The sequence below is a fragment of the Pseudorasbora parva genome, chromosome 23 (assembly GCF_024679245.1).
Source record: "Pseudorasbora parva isolate DD20220531a chromosome 23, ASM2467924v1, whole genome shotgun sequence".
Classification (NCBI taxonomy): Eukaryota; Metazoa; Chordata; class Actinopteri; order Cypriniformes; family Gobionidae; genus Pseudorasbora; species Pseudorasbora parva.
In genome coordinates, this window is record NC_090194.1 from 19,722,181 (window position 1) to 19,742,135 (window position 19,955).

A 19,955-nucleotide genomic window follows, 5' to 3' on the forward strand; every position below is an offset into this window, starting at 1 on the left:
TTATAATGCAATTAATGGCAGGCATGCAAAACACAAAGCTCACACATTTGAATTTGTCGAATGAGAGATGTATGGGAGCACAAGTTCAGTGGTATAGCACACTTCCCAAATGCTGGTAGTTTCAGGTTTGCTTTAAATAAAACTTATATGCCACTATAATTTAAGTTTTTTTTCTATATTTCTCTATGTCTCACTCCTGTTCTTAATACCATTCCATTTAAAGGATGTGGTGTAGAGTGAGGAGAACTAAAATACATGTTTATAATGTTTGTAAATATTTTAATAATAATAATTTGTTATATTTATATAGCGCTTTTCTGGGTACTCAAAGCGCTTTACATGGAAGTGGGGGAATCTCCTAAACCACCAACAATACTGGTTTGTAGATTCATTATTGCTTATGCGGTATGTAGAGCCGGTATCTGTGAGTGTGAGCAGCGCGGGCACAGCTCTGTCTGTCTGTACCTGCGGGTCTGCAGCAGGCACTAGCTGGTGAGGAACACTGGGCAGAGCTGTTGGGGTTTGGTTACTCCAGGATGTGACAGTTGTGGCAGTTCTACCCTGAACACAAACACAAACACACGCTAGTATCGGCCACTGGATGGCCTCTGGTGAGTCAAATAATGTACCTGCGTGTGTTTTTCTCAGCTGTATGCGAGTGTATCTTGTACCTGTTGGTAATACTGAGGCGGCGCAGCGGGTTGTGCGGGGCCCTGTGGAGGTTGAGGTTGTGTGTATGTCTGCACGGGTGCAGCAGCAGGAACTGTTTGGTGCATGTTCTGCATTCCAGGCACTGTGGCTACAGGCTGCTGTTGTTGCTGCTGCTGCTGCTGCTGTTGTCCCAGAGCTCTGCTCAAACGATCTCGCAACTGCTGCACAGCAATCTACAAGGACAAAACAATCATCAACCCTTATAGACACTGCAACAAACGGTGCCTCAAAGCACACAAGAGGCCAGTGTCCGTGAGACTCCCTTCCACTCCGACACAATTTCATTAAAATTAACAATTAATTGATTATTAGTTAACATTAATGTTGCAAAACATATGCACATACTTCCTTTATATATTATAAGATTACAATGTAAAAATGACACCTTAAAATAGAGTAACCGTATTTTCCCATTTAAAATTTTTACTATTTTCAGTCCAAAATATTTAAAATCGTCATGCATGCGGTTCAGTGATAATTTTTTATGCATCCCAATAAATGAATTTTAAATTAACTAAGCTGTCAATGCCAACAGATTTATGGAAATTAATAAAACTTTTTGACTTTATCTCTTATCACTCTCATACTTGAGTTGTGAGACAAAGATCACAAAATTACTGTGAGGACAAATTATTTAGAAAACGTAATAGTCTCCGTTATAACCACCATTTGGTTGCATTCTTGCATTTTATTTTAAATATTTAGCAAACATAAGTGTTATTTTAGTATTATTAACAAATTACTGTAGACTCTTTGTGTATCAGTGTTGGATAAGTTACTCTAAAAAAGTAATTAATTACTAGTTACTAATTACATCTTCAATAGTGTAATTAGATTACTGTACAAATTACTCTCTCCAAAAAGTATTTAATTACTTATTACTTTTAATTACGTTCAAAATCCTATATCAACCGAGTTAAGCAATTCAAGGTTAGACATGAAATGGCTTTTAATTCATTCAAATTAATATAAAACTACATAAATTACTCTTATTAACTGACCAATGTATTACAAATGTGAGAAAGATACATGAAAACATGCATTTTAAAGTTAGACTTTAAATGTCAATGTTAATTCCACTATTTTATTATGTATAATTATATTTAGTTCAAATACTTGTGAAGTAACTGTAATTAAATTACAGAAAAATAAGAGTAATCCCTTACTTCACTTTTTCAAGGGAAAATTAATTAAAATTCAGTAATATATATATATATATATATATATATATATATATATATATATATATATATATATATATATATATATATATATATAAAAAACAACAACATAGAACCCAAATGCAAAAAAAGAGAAAAATTCAACTTTTCATTTAAGTACATTACTTTGGTGGTAAAAAATCCCACATTTAGGAAAAAAAACAACAACCTTGAAATCATGTGTCCCACAATTATTGGTACCCATAACAATTCCTCTGAAAAATTTAATTTATTTTTTTCTAAATATATTTTTCTGTAGTTGCTAAAGTTGGTTAGGGTATCTAGGAAATTCCTGCTTCCCTGGGGTATAAATATGATGTGACACAGAGGCCTCATTCTCTTACCCATTTGTCAACATGGCAAAGACAAGAAAACACACCATTCAAGAAAGGCAGATGTGTGTCGACCTTCATAAGTCAGGCAATGGCTACAAGAAAATAGCCACTCGCCTTAACTTCTCCGTATCTATAGTCAGAGGAATCATTAAGAAGTTTAAACAACTAAACAGTGACAAACAAGGCTGGAAGAGGTCCCAAATTTATCTTGCCACAACACATAGTGAGGAAGATGGTAAGTGAAGTAAAAAAATGTCCTAAGCTCACTGTCACAGAATTGCATCAAAGAGAGGAATCTTGGGGTCACAGTCTCCAAAACAACCATCAGATGCTCTCTACATGCCAACAAGCTGTTTGGGAGGCATGTAAGGAAAAAGCCTTTTCTCACTAACACTCACAAGCGTAAACGTCTGGAGTTTGCTAAGCGGTACTGGGACTTCAACTGGGATCGTGTGCTTTGGTCAGATGAGACTAAGATTGAGCTTTTGGCAACAGACACTCTAAGTGTGTCTGGCGTAAAACAAAAGATTAGTATGCCAAAAAGCACCTCATGCCCACCGTGAAGTATGGTGGACGATCTGTGATGCTGTGGGCCTGTTTCTCTTCCAAAGGCCCTGGGAACCTTGTTAGGCTGCATGGCATTATGAATGCTTTGAACTACCAGGACATTTTAAATAAAAACCTGATGGCCTCTGCCAAAAAAGCTGAAGATGGGTCGTCATCACCAGGATAATGATCCAAAACATGTGGCAAAATCTACACAAAAATGGTTCAGCAGTCACAAACTCAAGGTCCTCCCATGGCCATTTCATTACCCAATCGAAAACCTGTGGGGCGAGCTAAAGAAGAGAGTGCATAAGAGATGACCCATGACACTATGATCTAGAAAGATTGTGCAAAGAAGAATAGTCAAAGATCCCTCTCTCGGTGTTCTCCAATCTTGTGAAATGTTATAGGAGAAGATGAAGTGATCTCTTGTTGGCAAAAGGGGGTGGAACAAAGTATTAACATCAGGGGTGCCAATAATTGTGGGACACATGATTTCAAGGTTTTTTTTTCTTTCCAAATGTGTGATTTTTTTACCACCAAGGTAATGTACTTAAACGAAAGGTAGGATTTTTCTCTTTTTTTGCATTTTGGTTCAATGTTGTTTAAAAAAAAAAGGAGAATTTTTAGAAGTCCACGACCACATCTTAAACAGGGGTGCCAATAGTTGTGGTGGGCACTGTGTGTGTATGTATATATATATATATATATATATATATATTATATATATATATAGTCTTGTTCAAAATAATAGCAGTACAATGTGACTAACCAGAATAATCAAGGTTTTTAGTATATTTTTTATTGCTACGTGGCAAACAAGTTACCAGTAGGTTCAGTAGATTGTCAGAAAACAAACAAGACCCAGCATTCATGATATGCACGCTCTTAAGGCTGTGCAATTGGGCAATTAGTTGAAAGGGGTGTGTTCAAAAAAATAGCAGTGTCTACCTTTGACTGTACAAACTCAAAACTATTTTGTACAAACATTTTTTTTTCCTGGGATTTAGCAATCCTGTGAATCACTAAACTAATATTTAGTTGTATGACCACAGTTTTTTAAAACTGCTTGACATCTGTGTGGCATGGAGTCAACCAACTTGTGGCACCTCTCAGCTGTTATTCCACTCCATGATTCTTTAACAACATTCCACAATTCATTCACATTTCTTGGTTTTGCTTCAGAAACGGCATGTTTGATATCACCCCACAAGTTCTCAATTGGATTAAGGTCTGGAGATTGGGCTGGCCACTCCATAACATTAATTTTGTTGGTTTGGAACCAAGACTTTGCCCGTTTACTAGTGTGTTTTGGGTCATTGTCTTGTTGAAACAACCGTTTCAAGGGCATGTCCTCTTCAGCATAGGGCAACATGACCTCTTCAAGTATTTTAACATATGCAAACTGATCCATGATCCCTGGTATGCGATAAATAGGCCCAACACCATAGTAGGAGAAACATGCCCATATCATGATGCTTGCACCTCCATGCTTCACTGTCTTCACTGTGTACTGTGGCTTGAATTCAGAGTTTGGGGGTCGTCTCACAAACTGCCTGTGGCCCTTGGACCCAAAAAGAACAATTTTACTCTCATCAGTCCACAAAATGTTCCTCCATTTCTCTTTAGGCCAGTTGATGTGTTCTTTGGCAAATTGTAACCTCTTCTGCACATGCCTTTTTTTTAACAGAGGGACTTTGCGGGGGATTCTTGAAAATAGATTAGCTTCACACAGACGTCTTCTAACTGTCACAGTACTTACAGGTAACTCCAGACTGTCTTTGATCATCCTGGAGGTGATCATTGGCTGAGCCTTTGCCATTCTGGTTATTCTTCTATCCATTTTGATGGTTGTCTTCCGTTTTCTTCCACGTCACAGCCTATCATTTTTTGCACCTCTTTATAGGTTTTCCCCTCTCTAATCAACTTTTTAATCAAAGTACGTTGTTCTTCTGAACAACCCATTTTCCTCAGCTTTCAAATGCATGTTCAACAAGTGTTGGCTTCATCCTTAAATAGGGGCCACCTGATTCACACCTGTTTCTTCACAAAATTGATGACCTCAGTGATTGAATGCCACACTGCTATTTTTTTGAACACACCCCTTTCAACTAATTCAACTAATTGCCCAATTGCACAGCCTTAAGAGCGTGCATATCATGAATGCTGGGTCTCATTTGGTTAGTCACATTGTACTGCTATTATTTTGAACAATACTGTATTATATATATATATAAATATATATATATATATATATATATATATATATATATATATATATATATATATATATATATATATATATATATATATATATATATATATATATATATATATATATATATATATATATACACACACACACTGACTACAGTAGTTTATAATTAATATTTTCTTTTTTTCCATTTTAGTTCAAGTTTTATGCAATTTTGTATGTGATTGTCATTTTTTTCCCCTTTTTGTTTTTATATACACACACACGCACGCGTGTACACGCGTGCACACGCACACACGCGGAGAAGCTTTCCAGCACTTGAGACCTTGGAGTGTAAAGGCCTGAAAACAGACATTTGCTGCACCTTTAAGGAACATTTCCTGTACAATAAAATGATTACCTGCTCAGTGTTGGTGGGAAGGTAGGATATGGCAGTCTGTAAGCTGCCCTGAGACGCCAGTAGACTGGCATATTGATTCATCTTCTCTGCCAGCAGTGCACCCATATCAGGGGAAACACAACCCTTTGCCCTCACTACAGCTCTCTGCAGGACCACCACCTTCTCCACCAGCTCCTGCAAATACAGGTGATAACCATACAGCTAAAATCAATCCACTTAACCATATTCCAATGCTCATGTGTTCAAATCACAACAACAACATCAACTACAACGTCTTGTGTTAGTAGCACCTGCAGTGACAGTGGGCTTTTGGAGTCCTGCGCTTTGGCCCAGTAGGCGACCAGCTGCTCTACTGTGCCTGCGCAGATATAGCAGAGACAGGCCTGAGCCTGCAGCGCCGCGTCCTCTGAAGCATCCAGCCTGGAGCCCAGCAGACCTGCAGGAAGAACAAACATTCATATTCAATTAAACATTAAATGCAGTCAACTGGCCATGACAATAGTTGAATGGAGTAACCAAAACTAAGACTGGGCGATATATAATATACATTAAAAAAATGTAAAAGTCAATGACTGGATCATTATTGCAGTGACTATTATGTTTCTAGCATGTTATATGTTTGGCAACAGTTCTTCTAACCATAACGGATGGATTGTGTAGCTTTTAATTTCTTAAACAACCATGGGAAGACACATCATGGCCATAGTCCAGGACTACAATTTTAGGTTGGGAGGGAGCATGAAGAATTAGTTTCACACATGAATTGGCACATCTGAGTCCAGATCTTAAAGTCATTGAAAGTCTTTGGGATGATCTGGAGGAGACTTTACAGTGTGCTGGACTCTTGTAGCCTAGAAATCTAGACGCACCCGAGCGGCAGCAAATCTAATCTGCCCGTGAGTGTCGTCTAGCAACTCTCAAGAATAGTTTTTGTGTGAAAAAAACCCAACTAAAAAACGACTTGTATAGTAATGGCCATCTGCAAATCACTGCTTCGTAAAGTTATGAAACAGTGTATCGAATCATTGGTTGGGATCGCCAAAGTCATGTGATTTCAACAGTTTGGCAGTTTGACACGCGAGCTGAATCATGAATCGATACACTGATTCATAATGCTCCAAAGCTTCAGGAAGAAGTGTTTTGATATCGGCCATTACTATATAAGTAGTTATTTAGTTGTTTTTTTGCACAGAATTTTCATTTTTGGGTGAACTATAACCCTTTAATGTTAGACTACGACAGTCAAGACGTGGTAAAAACGGGCGTACACAAGAAGACTCGTCCAGACTTTTGCATCACTCAGTGACGTTGTTCGGTGACTGTGAGCTGCATTTACATGCGGGATAGAAATGCTGTACAATCTGTAGCGTTAATTTTGATAATGGCTTCTCTTGAAAAGAAAAAAAACAAAGATGTTGGCCTAGGGTCAGAGGAATATTTTTAGACAGCCAAATCATGGACAATGTGTGAACCTGGCTACACTATTAGACAGCCATGTAGCATGAGTTCATCATATTATGTTTGACCTCATCAGACAAGCAATCATTAAGTCTAATGTTGTCAAGCTGTAATGTAAACTTTTGATACCTTATGAAAAGACAGCAGACTCACCACATAGTGAGGAGAACTCCTCTGGCTTGGCGAAAGTCATTACTGCAGCCAAAGCTTCCTTCCAGTTCTTGAGGTCACATGTCTCCAAAATATCCGTCCAGTCCTTCATCACCACGGCACTAATGAGCTAAAATACATTGAGATCCTACATTAATTTAGTAAAAGACATGCATTTCAGATAAACAGATCAACTAGAAGGTCTTTCAGGTTACAATAACAAACATCCAGGACACATCTGAGAGCCTGAAGTGAAAAATGTAAAAAAAAAAAAAAGTAAAAAAAACAAAAAAAAAAAACAAACAAAAACACCTTTTCCATGTTTTGAAACTACATTTTTTATTAATTCAATAACTAACTATAAACAGGAAACATCAAGGGACTGGTTTTAGGTCTGGTCCAAAAAAAATATATGAAAAGGACACTTCTCTTATCTATTCATAAGCCATATAAGTACAGAAGGACAGTAGTGGTAACTGGGTAAAAACTAATTTAACTCATTTTAAAGAACCAAAATCGATTCTTAAATACAAAGAATCAATCTATCAGTCTATGCTGTTTTCAGTTGATGAATGAACAAAGCTTTGTAGTTTTTCCGAGTTTCAACGGCTGAAAGACTTCAATAAAACAACTTTTTAACATATGGTCATTAATGGTAAATTACTGGTAAGAGATCATGTGTGAACATGACATTTTTAAAAATACCGGTAAATGTGGGCGATTAAAGACAACGGCGCAACATTTAAAGATAATTTTCAATGACTGACATCACAATATTTACCAGTATTTTGGTGTATTTACTGCTAAAGTCATTCTGGTCATTTTATGGTAATTTAGTGGGATGAAAGGGGCGAAATGACAAGTAATATTATATTTACCTTGCAAAAGCCATTTGCTGTCCAAAGCTTGTTTGTTAGCTAGAAAAATTAACACTAAAGAGGAGAATTTTGCTAAATATATCCACTACAGTATATGCATATTCATAGTATTTTTTACTTAATCTGTTCTTAATATTTAATGAATGTTAAAATAAATATGTAATTTTTTTATTACAGAATTTGCATTTTATGGCCAGCATTTAATGTTATAGTAATGAACCAACTGGGATACCCTGTATTGTTTTACAGTGTTAGTTTAGTTAGGAAATTTGCCATGTACTTAAACTAACGGTCCCAATTAATCAAATCAAAATGGAAATGAATGCTTGTGAATCGAAACCGAAATGTGACATTTGTGTCAATGCCAAGCCCTCAGGCCTCACCTTAGAGATTTTGCTCTGAGATTTGGTGAAGTATTTCTTCTGAGTCTTTGCCAGAAGCTCAGGACCACCAGCAATAGCCAGGATGATGCCATCAGCCATTCGATTGTCATGGAGACAGAGATTAACAGCAGCTTCGTAATCCCCAGTGAGCAGTGCTTGGGTGATCAGCCCGTCAATATCTGAAACACACAGCAACCATGTAAAATTAATAATTTCATTAAAAGTAAAAATTCAAGTTCCCTTAGTAGAATTTAACTCTCAATGTTATTTGATCAATCAACTATTTATATAGGGTAGGATAGGGTATATAATCAGGTAGGGTTCCTATGTCACAAACATTTAAACAGAAACTTGCCCTGGCTAACTTTGAGGTCAATGGCCTCAGAGGTTAGAGCTGGAGTAACTTCTATTTTGGATGTCTCCTCAATAATAGGTTCTTCATCATCAACAGATTCTTCATCATCAACTGGAATCTCATCTAGGTCAGGTGTCTCTGTGGCGGGAGGTTCTGCTTCTTCCTCTGCAAGGTTTTTGTCTTCAACCTGGGTAAGAAAAAAATATAAGTAAATGGAAGTAGATTCCGCTGATTCAGATCCAAAGATCCCAGACCATGTTTGGACTGTTGCTGACAAGTTGGAGGTGTGAAGAGGGACAAGGTCTGTGACTGCTCTGGAGGAGGACTTATAACCAGAAGAGGCAATGTCCACTGGTGGTGTCTGATCAAAGCAGAAGGTGAGATCAAGATGGTGGGGTAAAGTCCACTGATACCTCTTTTCCCCCAATTTAGTGCTGGTGCTAAATTGGAGCCAGAGCCTAGTTTCAAATCGGTTCTTTGTGTTTCCACAGCCAAAGCAGCACTTCCGAGCCAGGAAAAGTGGTTCTTAAGTAGCACTAAACATTGCTGGGCTAGAAGTAAGAACCGCTTGTGTCACCGGCTGGAGGCGGTGTTACCATGATCAACAAGACGAACACAAAGTTGTGACCGCCATTTTTTAAATAGCAGCTGATCTAGTTTACAGCTGCTGGATTGAAATCTCCGTCTATTCAAATCATGGATTCGCGGCGTTTTGATGCCGATGAAGGATCATAAAGCCATGAGTCATTGAGTGAATTAGGCTCATTCCAGATGCATCGGCGCGCGCTGTGCAGACCGATCGCCGTATGACATCAAAGTACAGGGAGCGCATACGACACCTTATGCTTTTGAATCGCTCACACGGTATTTTGATATCATACACGGATCGGCCTGTGCAACGCCGATGCATCTCGAACAAGCCTGGTGTGTTTGTATTTCCCGCTGCCTCGCTAGCATTGCTAAAACGCTAGTGAGACATATACAGTGACGTAAAACCTATAACTTAACTCTGTGGTGGCTCTCTAGCACGTGAAACGCCAAACTGGTTCTTAAAGGCTCTCAAGTCGAACCAACTTAGAACTGACACTAGCACTGGCTCTGAACTTGCACCCAGTTCTTTCTGGTGGAAAAGGGGTATGAGGGATGTGATTGAGGTCTCAGGGTTCTGTCACTGGGGACAACTGTGGGTAAAGCAAAGGTTCATTCAGAGACCAAGGGCCAGATTAACTAACAGCTTGGGCCAGCACAAACCCTTTTTTGGCGTTAAAAAACTATTGTCAGGATTTACAAAAGACACACAGTGAAAAATTTGCCCCGAAAAAGGTGTGGACAGGATTATTTTTGTGGCTGACCTTCTTGTATATGCATTTGAAGGAGTTGTTATGAAGGAAATTTATGGGAGGAGACAGAGTATTTAAATGAATCACATAAGGTGATTTTTTGCACTTGTAAATTTACTGGTATCTGCACCATTATTGACAGACCAAAAAAACGGATGCTAAATTGCACTGCTCTTGGTAGATCGTGTAGGTCATTATGGAGATGATCCAGCTGCATCTGTGTTCTTTCATTTGTACATCGGCAGTAGATCACATGCAGAATGTGTCAAACACTTCCTCCACCGGCTCAATGTAGTCCCACAGTGCCATCACATCTCTAGGCAAACAGTGCAAATGTACAAGGCCATCCAATGTGATGTAAAAGAAAACAGCACTCATCGGACTAGGTGACCTTTTTCCACTGCTCCAAGATCCAGTTTTGATGCTAACGTGCCCATTGTAGGCACTTTTGACAGCGGATAGGGATCATCATAGGCACTCAGCAGCAGATTGTGTTGCACTGTGTGATGTGATAGATTCCTCCCATAACCATCATTTTTGTGTGACCTTCTATTGGACCAGACAGGACAGCCTTAGTTGTCCTTTTGCATCAACGAGCCATGGATGCCCAACACCCTGTGGCTGGTTTGAGGTTTGTCCCTCTTCGAACCACTGCTAGAAAATTCTCCCCACTGCCAACTGGGATTAACCAACGTACCTTGATGTTTCAGAGATACTTTGACCCAGTCGCCTTTCCATAACAATTTGGTCCTGGTCAAAGTCACTCAGATGTTTATTCCTGGCCATTTCTCCTGTGTCCCACATTTTGATGACAAGAACTGATTGTTTGCTTACCATATAATCTACCCAGACCTTAACATGTGACCTTGTAAAAAGATGATAATGATATTCGTGTCACCTGAGACTGGTCATAATGTTTTGGCTCAGTGTATATTCAACTTTGTTTGATTTATAGAAAAATAGTTGCTTGAACAGTTTTTTACTGTGTAAGTTTCTTATTTAAATATTTTTTTCACTTCTCCTTCCTAAGAGGGAAGTTCATGAAACAAAGGGGAGAAAAGGGGTTTGTGTTCCAGTCTTGTTTTATATTATTAATTCAAACGTATATTTTTATCTAGTTCTCAAAAACCCATTATGAAGTCAAACATGCTGAACTTGAATCCAGAGGATACTTAAACAAGACGCAGAAATAGAAAGGAAATAGAAATAGAACCTTTAGCTAAAACGCAATAACTCGTGCACTTACCACATCAGCCACATCAGATTTGCTGTTTCCTTCTAACGCTGATGCAATCTGAAAACCACAAGAGAAACGAATCAAGGCCTACAATCTGACACTCAAAAAAGCACATTCAGATATTCACACTACAACCTACACTGTGAACACACAATAAATACCTTTAGGGTGAGCTCTTCCTTCTTGTATCCCAAAAGTTCCAAATATTTGCCACGTGCATCCTCTTCAAAGTTCACCTGAGAACATAAATATATTGGTTACACCTTGACAAATACAAGCGGTTCTAGCAACACAAATACGCAAGTTTAAGGATTATTCTCGTGTCCTACCTTCAGAAAAGACCAAATGGTCTTCTCAAATTCATTCCGAGCAGCTTCAATCTTGGTTTGGCAGTACTCAAGGAAATTTCCAGCAGTGAGTGTTGCCTGAAGTTGGTTTGATCGATCAAGGAAATCGGTTTCGGTCACAACCTGACTGACATGCACAACATGGGCAGAAGTCTGCTGGGGCTGTTGGGCCGATGGCTTGATGTTGTCCAAAGTGACTAGCTTTCCACCAAACTGTTCACAAAAACACAAAGCTGAATTAAACCAGGCACACTAAGTTTAGGGGGTCTAAAATGCACAACGTTAGATCTGCGGTCACTTACTGCAAAAGATGCACCGACTGGTCTACGGATCCATTTGGGGGGTTTCTTCAGAGGAGTGATGGTGCTCTGGGAGGAGGTGGGCTGAGGCAGTTGTAAAGGTGGGAGCGTCTTCCCCGTACCAAAAGGATCCATATTTCCGAATGAGCTACTTAACTATTTACCCAAAGGAGATCAGGAGCAACTGTGAGTTCAATATTCATGCTAGTGTATGAGAATGTTTGCATTCAGAGTTCAGTTGTACCTGTTCAGCCTGTAAATTATTGGCATTATCATTGCTTCCTCCCATAATGGAGTAGATGCTGATATGCCCATCAAAGGCAGCAGCAGAGAGCACAGCCGGGTTCCTCGGGCACCACTGGATGTCAAAACACCACTGTGCACTGGTGGGCAGCTCATACAGGACCTGACAGGTAACAGGAGGACATTGCATAATGTTATACCGCTCAGAATATTGGCGGCGCCACAGTTTTCTTCAAACAACTAAAGTCTCACCTCCGCCGTGTTTGGGTTCCAGCACAGGATCCTGTTATCTTTCCCACAGCTCAGAAGCAGCTCTGGATCTGCTACACTCCACGCTATAGACAAGATACCTCTGAAAACACACACACACAAACAGATAAGCATAGAGAAAGACTCATAGAGGGTTAGGGGTGTGCAATATGTATTGCATCGGATAATAGCTTGATGGTTGTTTTAACAATGTGGAAGCTGACATTATAAATGTACGTCACCCGCTTAGTAAAACCATGCCTTGAGAGCACACAATTGCAATGCATGAAGCAGCCTAGTAGTTAGAATGACAGCAGAAATCTACATATGGGGCCAAAATGCCACTGTATGTGTTTTTGTCATATATTTCAATATGATCAGGCGTAACATTATGACATACTACGAAGAACGTCTCGTTTAATTCTGAATGAGGACACTCCGTATACTGCATCCTACACAGGACGTGTCCTCCGGAGGATGCAGCCTTCGAAATTTAACGAAATGAGACACAGCTATTGTCTGCACCTCTTACTGAGAAAAAGAACATGGTATCAGTATGTTTTGGGAAAGTTTCCTGTTTAGAGCAAGAGCTCCACCATCCCCAACTTTGGAACTGTGTATCTATGTGTGTGCAGGGCTAGACTGGTAATCAGGCATTTTCCCGTAGGGCCGAAACACATTTTTGTGTTTTTTTGCCACGGACTGGCCCATCATGCAGGAAGAGCGGCCCATTGGTTTGTCTTCTGAATTGACAGGTCAAAGTAAGAGAGACCTCCCCTCCTCCAAATAAGGCGCTATTATTTTTTTTGAGCACATGGAAAAAGAAAAGACAATATCCGCACAGCGCTGCCACTCAGGAACGTGCGCTGCGTTTCTGATACTCTATAAAGTCATAAACCGGCACTTTGACTCTGAATTGTGTTTTATACAGTCGTGTGATATGGGAACGTCACAGGTTCTGTGGTGAATCAGCTGAAAACAGCCACGAGCATGTAAATACATGACGAGGTTAACGCCAATACACACAACTACAAACTAGCTAGCACCACCACACCTTTATAACAATTTACCTTGCAGCTACGTAGAAATATGCTGTTTTGAAATGTAGTTATTAATTAAAAATGTTGACATATGTTGAAATGTTAAATATAAATCATTTCTATAGAGGCTGTTTTCGTATCATCTAGGCCTACATGTGTTTACGATATTTTTTATTACAAATTCAATAGTTTATTATTATTTATTAATGAGGAGCATGGTTTTACTTGTGACTTCATGATCTTACAGTTAAATGAAACTACATTTTAACTACAAATAACATTTATTTAGGGTAATTAAAGGATCATTTTTCTCTTTAAATGTTTTATGACCTTTTTAATAGTTTTAATGAATTGTAAATGTTATATCAATGAGAGCCTAATGAAAGACAGATATCAGTGTTTTACATTTTTTATGTTTTTTATTATGTATAGGCTGAATTTTAGCCCCAGTCTAGCCCTGTGTGTGTGTGCACTTGTATTCTTTATTACAAATCAGGATTGGTGAGGTGGACAACCAGCACCCTGGGAAAATGCAAAGACTTGTTTTCGTCGATAAAGAAAAATGCAGTTCTGCAACCTGGAAGGTCACAATGTGCCTAAAACCATGGTCCAGGTGTCAGCCGTATAATCAATTGAGATATGCTCAACCTAAAGTAATGACATAGCTGTAAGGTGAAAAATGTATGTATGCCAAGCAGCCTATGAACTCCTTGGGAGTGTTGAAGCTGACTTCTGCTGATGAAACTGCAAAATATTCTTCACTAAAAATTCTAACCTCTGACTCCGGGGCTTCATTCATCATATCTGGTCTTTGAGTATTCAACTATAAATTAGTTGATATTAGTTATACCTAATATAATAAAATTAGTTAATAAATCTAAAAATGTCCTTATAAAGGTAAAAAAAAGCCCCTGGAAATCAATTTAAAGGCCAATTCACACCGCACAGACTAACAAGGTGGCTTATAGATTTAAAATTTTATGAAAATTCATGTTCACACTGCCCCAACAAACACTGATTAAACATGTTCAGTCAGGTGAAAACACACCAGACCAACAGGCACCGACAGGGCTAACACACTGATCTGACAAAACTCAACAAATGTGTTTGTTGGAGTTTATCCATGCGGTTTAAATTGGCCTTAAGGTGGCCAATATCAGGCCTTAATAAATTATTTTATTTCTGTCACTGCTGTGAATTGACCACCACACGGAATTTTTAAAATACGAAAAGATTTCTGATCAATATTGGTTTTATCTACCTTGTGTGGTTCTCCAGTACTTTAAGAGGTGAGGTGGCAAAGCGCAGGTCCCACATTTGGATGACGGGCATTCGGTCATCTTCAGAAGCCAGAACCAACTGAGTCGCCACCTCTGGGTTCCAAGCCAGACCAGAGCAATGCATCTAAAAAACAACAAACCTCACTGCATTATTAAATCCACCATTATCATCATCATTAGGGAGTTTAGTAAAATCAAGACAAAGATGAAAAACTGTACAAACCCTGTTGCTGTGATCGCTGACTTTGATGATCAAGTCGTTCTTTCTCAGATCCCAGACTGAAGCTTTACCGCTGGGGCTGGCTGAGGCCAGGATGTGCTGCACCTGTTTGTTCCACGCAACACAGCTGATGTCTTCCAATGGCTAGAAAAAACACCAAAGTCAAAATTGGACAAGGTTGAAGGTCGCAGTGCTCAATTAACTGAGACTTCTTACAGCACTTGCAGGTTGTTGACCTTGCTTGTTTCGTTGCTTCTATTGCTCTCCTCTTTTTGTAAGTCGCTTTGGATAAAAGCATCTGCTAAATGATTAAATGTGGTTGCTTACCGTCCCAGGGCTGGACAAGTGTCAACCCTCAGACTATATGTTCCCATCCCTAAATAGATTTTTTTGACAGTTGTTTTTTCCATCAGGCATGAATCTGATTGCTTAGAAAAGCAAATTTTGTTCAATCCTCTAACCCAGTGCTTCTTAGCCTTTTAACTCCAAGGGCCACCATTGTCCACAACAATATTCAAAGGATTTAATGCTCTAATGTTTTTTTAACCCCTTAAGCCCTGAATACATTTTAGAGTTGTTTTGTCTAGACTCAAAACTCATAAAAAGTAATGATTCAGAACTCCAAAACTACAGCAAGGAGAGTCAAAAGAGAGAGCCACAATTTTGTGGTGATAGCATAAAGTAGTCAAAAGTTACAGCATTTGGAACAAAGGTAGTCTTTTTGTTCAGTCCTTGACACCTGGAAGGCATTTCTAAAACTGTTGTTTTCTGAGTGACATACACTAATTAAAGGTGTCGTGAACTGGCTTTTAAATTTTTTTATACTGTTGTCTGAGGTAAACTAATGATGTTTGTGTGTTTTTACATTTAAAAACATCATAACTAATAAGTAATAGGCTATTTTCTACACTGGTTTTGATGCTCTCTCTAAAACACTGGGTTTTGATGGGCGTGACGCACTGGAGACTTGGAAGTAAACGCCCGCGGCTAGGATTGGAGGAGATTTGCATATTTAAGCTCCCCTGTCAGTTCACGAGGGAGAGGAGATATTGAAGGAGAAGCGGCAACCAGAATGATTCTCTCGACCACAGGGCTCGTAAACGTCTTTATCAAACAAACAATGATTTATTTCTCATCCACCCGCGATTGATTGGACTATTATTTTTATATTACACATAGCCCGCAAGATCAGACGATATAAGCGCGAACCACGTGCACACATACACACACGTTCAGCGCATACGCCACCCTTCAGATGTCAACTCGAGAAATAAAAAAGCAAAACACGAACAAAATTTCATGAGATTGATCGGCCTGCCGGGCTTTGTGAGTCCTGGCCCATACGTGTCTGAGTCCAGCGTGCTAAAGGGATGTTCTGTTAGACACATACACATAAGCAAAACAATCTATAACAATGCAATACTATATCATATAAAAACACCATTCCTGTCGGATCCAAATCCAGCATTGGCCGGAGATTTGTTTACAAACGATTCCGCAGTGAACTGAAGTGAACACCACTGTCTTCCCCACGTGAGCTGGAACTTCATTAAAAATAAAGTTCAACCACACATTCCTAATATTATGATCCGAAGGCAGCTTATGCAGCGACTGTGTTCTTCCACAATATCTTGCTTGCTATCTTCCACATGTTCCATGAGTCTGTGGGCGGGGCTACTAAATTACACGTTCTGTAGAGGTGTGTTTTGTCGCGCAGTGACGCAAGTATAAAGCACAGGACCGTTTGCTGTGCCTAGTGTCTATAAAAGCTTTTCTTTGACTAACAAGTAACTTTTCAGCTCTGAAACTTACAGGATATTCTTATTACAATTACCTTTTCAAAAGCTCAAGGGAAAGTTGATTTCTCAATTCTCACCCCTTTAAAGATTCATAACTTATAATAATGCGTTCGATTTATATAGCGCTTTTCAAGGCACTCAAAGCGCTTTACATTGAAGGGGGGAATCTCCTCAACCACCACCAATGTGCAGCATCCACCTGGATGAAGCGACGGCAGCCATATTGCGCCAGAATGCCCACCACACACCAGCTGATTGATGGAGAGGAGACCGAGTGATGAAGTCAATCAGGATATGGGGATCATTAGGAGGCCATGATGGACAGAGGGGCCAATGGGCAAATTTGGCCAGGATGCCAAATTTCTAAGCTATAACTTCCAAACTATAGCAAGGAGAGTCAAAATGTATTAACATTTTAAAGCTTAGAAGCTGGGGTGTACCGCCAGCTTGAGTGAATGATTCAATGACTCACTCAAAAAGACTTTAGGCTTGTTTGAGACGCATTGGCGCTGGTCAGACCGATTGGCGTATGACATTAAAGTACCGCTAGTGTGATTCAAAAGCATTCAAAAATTCAAAAGGATTCAAATGGAGCCGCTTGCTCTCCAGTCGCTCTCTCGCAGTACTTTCACGTCATACACCAATTGGTCTGACTAGCGGCGATGGATTACGAACTAGTCTTTTGCTTGTTTCATTACTGGATGAATCAGCGTTTTTGAACAAATCTCTTAAATGAATGATTCAATGACAAAATATATTTACATTACATCTTGTTGCCACCTTACTGGTGTAATGATATAATTAATACAATTGATATTGCCATATTACTTTTAAAAGGTGATTTGCAAACACTACAGATGGCATGGTTAAAAACACAATAAAATGTAATGCATTTGGCACAATGTTTAGTATTCTCCTTAGTACACAAGATCTGTACCTGTGTTTTGGGTCCTGGCGTCATTGGGGAGCTTAAGTTGTTCAAATCCCAAATGTAGATTTCGGACTCATTTCCCCCGGAGGCCACAAGGTTTGTCTAAAGAAAAGGGAAAAAAGAGGCATGTACACTGATCAAAACACCACTTACTGTGATGGACAAATAATTAATCTTGTACAAACTGACCTAAGTATCAGAACTTAGTTGGGGTGATTACCTGAAACGAGTTGACATCGAGGGCTCTTACTGGCCCAGTATGTTTCTCACTCTGGGAAATGATCACTTCACTATCTCCAGCAATGACTTTGGAGGCGTCATAGAGGATGATGTTGCCATTCTCCCCTCCAGCGACGAGAATGCCTGATGGCAAACCCTCGTCATCAATACCCTGTGGACCCCAGACTAGTTTGTGGTATCTAGAGACAGAACAGAAGGGTTACTACTGGGGTTCAAAACCAACCAAGTTCAACATGAGAGCAAAACGGGCTTTCACTAACTGGCCAACTTCATTCAGTATTACAACATTACACGGTTTATATAGAATTTTAGGACTGATATTCCCTCGCTGACACATAATAAAAGCTAAAGAAAACATACTGATGACTTGTTTTAGGCAGTTCAGAATCGCTTCTTTCTTTTAGGAAGCAATAACTTTATATGTCATGCACTCTGATATTTGATACTTTGCAGACCTTTTACAGTCACAAACAGCAATAAACACACTATATGAAAGTTAATATCCAAAAAAGCATAATATGGGACACTTACTATGTTTTCTTAATTTACTACCCCACTGACAGGTTGCTGTTACTGTTGCTGAAAAATCAAGCACGGTTTTCAATAAATCATTAGCACACAATGCAAGCAAAACTCAATACCTGTGTGGCGATGAAAAAGAGCCACATGACTTCATGGCTAAAGTGGGATCAGCCAGATCCAGTTCAAAGATCTCCAGTGATGCAGTGGTGCTGAAGGTGGCATCGAGCTGCTGCGCCGATGTACCTGAAAAATGATTCACCAATGAGACAAATTAGAAAAAATAAGAGCCCAGAAGTTGACCAATGACTTTTCCATGTCTATCCAGTTCCTTGTTATTACATAGGGATTTTTGAGAATCTTTAAGAATCAAATTCAGAATAAATTCACTAATGATGAATCATTTAGACTGATTTGTGATCCGGTTTGCCAGACTCACTAAAAAGAACTGAAATGGGGGGAAACATCACTTCACTTGTGAGCAAGTATTAAAATTGCAACACAATTTTAAAATTTCAGTTTTTTTCCTTCATATAAATAACTTTGAAGGCATTATACAAAATTGCAGACGATTAGTTATCATATTTGACTGTTCATTAACAAACACTCTTAGAAGAAAAGGTTCTATCGGTGCTACGTATTTGGAACCCTTAAAAGGTTATATATAGAAGTATAGTTGAGTATACTTCGAAGTAGACATGTGCCGATTTTCGATAATGCGATTTATCACGATAATGAATATGCACGATATTGTTATCGTGGGCACTTTAAAATATCGTAAATAATAATTTATTAACAATTACTATTTTTTTTTTATAATGCACTCAAGAATACTTTGCCCATCAACCGTATAAATGCTCAACACCGCTGTATTCTGCGTCAAATGGACACGCTCAGATGTAAACAAGCCCAACGTGCGTTTGCACAACTGAATGGGTGAAGGAGACGCGCTGCTGAAGTGCCGCTCAGTGACAGCAGAGGGCGCTAATGAAACGGCAGAAGCGGTTACCCCGGAAACCCAAGAAGTCCTCGCTGCAGCCTGTAGCACGATGACGTATTGGATCAGATCCAACACGTACTGGACACGCATGCGCGGTGGTTTCATTCACAATTCGATGACGTCATATACGCATGCGCAGTAGAGTTTGAATGCACAGTTAAAGAGTTTTGCTGGATAGATAAATACTCAAACCGCTCGCGCAAAAATAATGTTTAATAACATGCTCACGCCATCAGGACACGTTTTGCATTTTCCCTTGAATGTGTAGGCTACTGGTATTTTAAGTTCTTTACAGATCGTGTTGCATTGTACATTGAGGATAAACATTACAGAGACAATTACTTGAATAATTTTTCCTTCCACTCAACAGCAAGTGTGATCAGAATATATTAAAATTGTAACTGTTTTGCATGCATGTACAGCGAAACTAGGATAATTTAAGCATCACATTTATGAAAAGATGATTTATTCATCTTACTTAATACTATTTATCAGTAATACAACTACACAGGTTAGATCATCTATATACAATATTGATCATACATGTCACTTAAGACCAG

The 19,955-nt window shown here is 39.1% G+C and overlaps 1 protein-coding gene across 8 annotated transcripts in view; it reads right to left on the reverse strand.

Annotated features, from left to right (window-relative positions):
* Nucleotides 1-19,955, reverse strand: part of sec31a (SEC31 homolog A, COPII coat complex component) — a 35,362-nt gene that overhangs the window by 12,372 nt on the left and 3,035 nt on the right. For 5 of the 8 annotated variants that reach the window (XM_067434073.1, XM_067434071.1, XM_067434070.1 and 2 more), the window contains exons 1-18: nt 18,518-18,638; nt 17,857-18,055; nt 17,643-17,738; nt 14,910-15,050; nt 14,668-14,810; nt 12,370-12,469; nt 12,119-12,280; nt 11,878-12,030; nt 11,558-11,788; nt 11,390-11,464; nt 11,238-11,285; nt 8,652-8,838; nt 8,297-8,475; nt 7,039-7,165; nt 5,718-5,863; nt 5,428-5,601; nt 672-884; nt 466-561 (exon numbers count right to left, since the gene is read on the reverse strand). In XM_067434073.1, the coding sequence (XP_067290174.1) occupies nt 466-561; nt 672-884; nt 5,428-5,601; nt 5,718-5,863; nt 7,039-7,165; nt 8,297-8,475; nt 8,652-8,838; nt 11,238-11,285; nt 11,390-11,464; nt 11,558-11,788; nt 11,878-12,030; nt 12,119-12,280; nt 12,370-12,469; nt 14,668-14,810; nt 14,910-15,050; nt 17,643-17,738; nt 17,857-18,055; nt 18,518-18,552 (2,505 nt within the window). In that variant the 5' untranslated portion in view covers nt 18,553-18,638. Of the gene's footprint in view, nt 1-465; nt 562-671; nt 885-5,427; nt 5,602-5,717; nt 5,864-7,038; nt 7,166-8,296; nt 8,476-8,651; nt 8,839-11,237; nt 11,286-11,389; nt 11,465-11,557; nt 11,789-11,877; nt 12,031-12,118; nt 12,281-12,369; nt 12,470-14,667; nt 14,811-14,909; nt 15,051-17,642; nt 17,739-17,856; nt 18,056-18,517; nt 18,642-19,955 lie in introns of those variants that run through there. The other 3 variants (XM_067434074.1, XM_067434072.1, XM_067434075.1) reach the window with 2 other exon arrangements.